Source organism: Galeopterus variegatus, unplaced genomic scaffold, assembly GCF_000696425.1.
Source record: "Galeopterus variegatus unplaced genomic scaffold, G_variegatus-3.0.2 Scaffold11795, whole genome shotgun sequence".
NCBI lineage: Eukaryota > Metazoa > Chordata > Mammalia > Dermoptera > Cynocephalidae > Galeopterus > Galeopterus variegatus.
The window spans coordinates 29,056-34,609 of NW_007737906.1; the positions used below are offsets into that span (position 1 = coordinate 29,056).

The window sequence follows — 5,554 nt, forward strand, 5'->3', positions numbered from 1 at the left end:
TTTCTCTCCAGTGTGAGTTCTTATATGTACTGTAAGGTGGGAGGAACTAATAAAGGCTTTTCCACATTCCTTACATTCATAGGGCTTCTCTCCACTATGAGTTCTTAAGTGTTCAGTAAGGGATGAGGAACGACTAAAGGCCTTCCCACACTCCTTACATTCATATTGTATCTTTCCAGTGTGATCTCTCACATGTGCTCTGAAGGATGAGGGACAACTAAAGGCCTTCCCACATTCTTTACATTCATAGGGTTTCTCTCTACTTTGATTTTTCACATGTGTATTAAGGGAAGTAGGAAGATAGAAGGCTTTTCCACATTCCAGACATTCATAGGGTTTCTCTCCAGTGTGTTTTCTCATATGGATACTTAAGGAGGAGGGGCAATTATAGGCTTTCCCACATTCCTTACATTTATAGGGTTTCTCTCCAGTATGTGTTCTCACATGTACAGTGAGTTTTGAGGACTCACTGAAGGCCTTCCCACACTCTTTACATTCATAAGGCTTCTCTCCAGTGTGAATTCTCATGTGTATTATAAGGTGAGAGGAAGAACTAAAGGCTTTTCCACATTCCTTACATTCATAAGGCTTATCTCCACTATGAATTCTTTTGTGTTTGGACAGTGAGGAGGAACAACTAAAGGCCTTCCCACATTCCTTACATTCATAAGGCTTATCTCCACTATGAATTCTTTTGTGCTCTGTGAGAGATGAAGAACAACTGAAAGTTTTCCCACATTCTTTACATTCATAGTTTGTCCTTCCAATGTGAATCTTCATATGTGCCCTAAAGAATGAGGAACAACTGAAGGCTTTGGCACATTCCTTACATTCATAGGGTTTCTCTTCAGTGGGAGTCTTCAAATGCTTCTTAAAACAAGCAAGAAAATAAAAGGCCTTCCCACATTCTTTACACTGATAGGGTTTGCTTCCAGTATGAGACTTGATGTGATTCTTAAGGGATGAATGATCCATGAAGGCCTTTCCACAGTCATGGCATTCATAGGATTTTACTTCAGTAGTTCTCTCAAGGATATTAACCTTTGAAATTTGGCTAAAGGTTTGTCCACGTTGATTTTCTTCATTACATTCATACACATTCTCCAGCATATGACTTCTTTTAAAAATAAAAGGCATATTATTAGCAAAAAATTTTTACCATTTTCAGTGAATATGTATGTCTTCTACCCTGTCAAGTTACAAGCCGAAAGTTCTCATAGGGTTCTACCATAGGCGATACCATCACCAAGTATAGTGGATTGAATTATGTCCCCCCAAAACTCATTGATGCTTGAATTGTGTCTCCCAAGTTTTATGTATTAGGAATTTAGCCCCTACTGTGACTGTAAAGAGGGTGGGAAATCCTATTATGGTAATTGTAAGGTGGGGCCTTAAAGAGGTAATTGGGTTGTACGACCGTGTAGTAGTGAATAGATTAAAAATGGTGGTCAGGGGCATGATTCTGAGGGCTTTAAAAGAAGAGGAGAGTCTGTCTTTCTCTCTCTCTCTGCTCTTTCTGCTTCCACCATCTTACAATGTGAGACCCCTGGGTCACTGTCGCCACCACCAGATGGACTTTGGACTTCCAAGCCTCAGAAACTGTAAGCAATAAATTTCATTTTCTTTTTAAATCACCCAGTTTCAGGTATTTTGTTATAAGCAACATAAACTGACTAATACACCGAGTTTTTGACTTATGGGATTTTTTCTAATAATTGTTTATAATTGAATTAAGTGTCAAACATTCAACATCTCAGTCCCATTTGTGGAAAAAATATTTCATGAAAATTCTTTGTGAAATCACAATTTTGACTTAAGTGTATATATATATATATATATATATATATATATATATATGTTTGTTAAGTTCCTTGACATCTTAAGATTCCCTACTGAGGCACTACTTTCTGTTATGTGAAAGGCACTCACCTCAAATGTCTCTCATCGATTTTGTTCTGATGTTCAACACTACGGTATTCCCAGTTTTCCCATAAAATAGAGGACCAGGAATCATTCCTTTTGAATCTTACTATTTTCTGTTCATTGGATATACTTTCTCCATAAACGTCTTGCAGAGCAACTGATTCATTAGTTTTGAGTTGAATCTCAAAACCTGAAACAAAAAAGTCAAGGCACTTGTGAGCAAAGGACTTTCAGCAGTGCGGCTATTTCAGAACTTTGGTATTAACAGGCACAAGGGTCAAATGGAAAGCAATTAACTAAGAAATAATTTGGTGAAGATTGAGACTGATGGTAACATACATAGAATATTATTAGGAGAGCAAAACAGAAAGAAACGGGATAAAATGCAAATGACCAAACACTAACTTACAAATGGGAAATATAGAAGGTCTTTGCACCAAGAACAAAGAAAAATATGAGAGGATTAATAAAGTCAATATAGCAATCTACAGCATCTGTGGAAGATCAGCCTCCTCAGACAAAACAATATCTTGTTTTTATTTGATGTTTTCAAGTATAATATCCCACAACCAGGACAGTTTCTCCCAAAGATTCTTGCCTTCCTGGTGCTCCCCCATACAGATGCCCTGAGTAAGTCTTCTCTCCACTGTTTCCAGGTCCTCCTCTTGTTCCCACTGGAAGATCACATGGGATGTATCTAGAGGGTACCCTGACATGCAGAAAGGCATATTGTGAGAGACAAGTATGAAGAACCACAAACATTTCTTCCAGACAGGGCTAAAACTTTGGTTTTCTGATACTCTAAAGATGGACAAGTGTGAGTTTAACTGCAACAAAATGTTTGTGAAATTCATTTTTTAAAAAGTGGCCAGGGAAGACGAGGATGGGGAGCAGCATCTGACATCCAGAACTGATCTGATCTGACGTTCATACCTAAACTTCAATATTATTACAACATAGTCTTATACTCACAGCCAGGATATTTTGTTCTCCAGTTGAACATAAATAATCTTACAAAACACCAACTTTGGACAAAGTTACTCTGAGACCATAATAAAATGAAACAAAACAAGGTTACTTCATAATTTTGTCTAAGGACAGACAAAACAAAGGCACGATGCCACCACAAAATACTTAGTAATAGAATTGCCCCTGCTTTCTGTCAGCATCCAATCTAAAGTGACCACCTGTGTACTAGGTTAAAACAATATTCCCTCCAGAAATCATGTTCAAATAGACCAACAGAACAGAACACAAAAACAAATCTACATAAATACAGTCAACTGATCTTTGACAAAAGAACAAAAGCAATACAATGGAGAGAAGACAGTCTTTTCCACAAATGGTATGGAACAAGTGGACATCCACATGCAAAAAAAAAAAAAAATGAATCTAGACACAGACCTTATACCCTTCACAAAAATTAATCCAAAATGGATCACAGACCTAAATGTGAAACACAAAACTAGAAAAGACCTAGAAGATAACAAAACAAAATCTAAATGTCCTTGTGTTTGGCAATGACTTTTCAGATACAACACTAAAAACATTATTCATGAAACAAAGAATTGATAAGGTGGACTTCAATTCTTTACAAGGCTCCAGCCTTGTAAATACTTGCAAAAGACATACCTGATAAAGGACTGTTATCTAAAATATGCAAGGAACTCTTAAAACTCAATGATAAGAAAACCCAATAAAAAAATGGGCTAAAGACCTTGAGATATACCACACCAAAGAAGATAAACAGATGGCAAATAAGCATATGAAAAGATGCTTTACATCATATGTCATCAGGAAAATGCAAATTCAAATGAAACAACACTACACAGCTATTAGAACAACCAAAATCCAGAACACGTTGTCAGTGGTGAGGATGGTGAGGATGTGGAGCAATATGAACTATCATTCATTGCTGGGGGGAATACGAAATGATACAATCACTTTGGAAGTCAGTGTGGTGATTTCTTATAAAATTAAATATACTCTTACCAAATGATCCAGCAACTGAATTGTGCTCCTTGGTATTTACTCAAAGGAGTTGAAAAGTTACGTCCACTCAAAAACCTGCACGTTACAACAGCTTTATTCATAATTGCCAAAAGTTGGAAGCAACCAAGCTTTCCTCCAGTAGGTGAATGGATAAACTGTGGCACGTCCAGACAATAAAGCATTATTTTGCACTAAAAAGAAATGAGCTATGAAGTTATTAAAAGGCATGGGGGGTGTAAGGCCCCATAGAAGACCCCAAAGGAGGCACTCCCTAAAACATGGCGCTTTTCTCTTCCGGGTCCTAACAATCTCGCCGGCGCCAAGGTGCAGCCTATTAGAAATCATTACCCGCCCCCAGCCAATCAACTACCGCCCCGTGTACTAACCACCCTCTCCCGGAACCCAGCTCTATATAAATGTATGCTTCTCCCCCGAATAAAGCAGAACTTCTCCGATGAACTGTCAGCTCGGGTCCTGTCATTCTTTCATTGGTGCCAAAACCCGGGAGGAGCTCACCCCTTACCCGAGGGGACTCCTTCTCAGACCTCCTTCACTCTCTCGGTGGTTCCCGCTGCTGACGCTTCGCCCTCGTCCATTTTCTCCGGTGCTGGCTTTCCGCACCCACCACCGGCTCATCCAAATGTAAGTCTCCCTTTAGAGGTGCCATTTTAAACTAGGACTACCCATCCGGCGTCCAGCCCTAACAGGGGCAGTACGCCCCACTATGGCCTTCAGGGCCTCAGTGGACCCCTAAATACTCCCTCGTCACACCAAACCATCCACATTCTACTCCTCTCCCAACCCAAAGTTAAAGGCAATCCTTGCAGGGCAAAGCTCCCATTCTCTCGCTTTCTCTTTCAATTTACTGTTTCTGTTTCTCCAAGCCCAGGGCTCCCGAAAATCCCGGCGCAGGGTTCCTTCAAGCCTCCAGGCACTCGCCCTTGCTGAGGTGATGGAAGGTTAAGTGATGACTTATACCTTCCTCCCTCCCGGTTCATCTCCAAACCTCCCGGACTGACAGAATATAGTGGGGACGCCCTCTATATTTGTGTCTTTCCCTCCCTCCGGCCGAAGGAATTTCTCCCTTCTCCACCTCCTTGTCTTTCACTCTCCTTCCTGCTTTAACATGGGAGCTTCCCCCTCGTCACCTGTGGCAGATTCCCCCTTCAATGTCTTATAAAAAACCTCAACACCTTGTCTTTAAAACCCGACATCAAGCCCAAACTCCTTATAAAATTTTGCACACAAGATTGGCCTCAATACCAATTAGATAATCAAAACAGATGGCCACCGGAAGGCACACTAAACCCTAATATTCTTCGAGATTTATTCAACCTCTGCCAGCGCCAGAGAAAATGGGAGGAGATCTCTTACGTTGAAGCTTTCCGCCTACTTGCCCAAAATCCCTCTCTGTCTCACCTGTTCCCCATCTCAAGTTCTCCTTGCTTCCAAACCCCCTCTATCCTCGCTGCCTCCATCATCTTTCAATCCTGACGATTTTAACTTGGCTCTCCGAACCCCCACAGCAGCTCACTCCACTGCCATCTTCCTCCCCGTCCGCCCGCAAGCTCCCACGGCTCACTCCGCCGCCATCTTCTGCTCCACCTAACCCTTCCACTCTCCCTCCTTCCCCCTCCCC

General features: G+C 41.0%; 1 protein-coding gene across 1 annotated transcript in view; it reads right to left on the bottom strand.

Moving 5' to 3' along the window:
• ZNF699 (zinc finger protein 699) overlaps positions 1–5,554 on the bottom strand; it is a 12,774-nt gene that overhangs the window by 1,015 nt on the left and 6,205 nt on the right. Inside the window, exons 2-4 of the mRNA XM_008594873.1 lie at positions 2,522–2,632; positions 1,930–2,113; positions 27–1,117 (exon numbers count right to left, since the gene is read on the bottom strand). Of these exons, the coding sequence (XP_008593095.1) occupies positions 27–1,117; positions 1,930–2,113; positions 2,522–2,632 (1,386 nt within the window). The remainder of the gene's footprint in view (positions 1–26; positions 1,118–1,929; positions 2,114–2,521; positions 2,633–5,554) is intronic.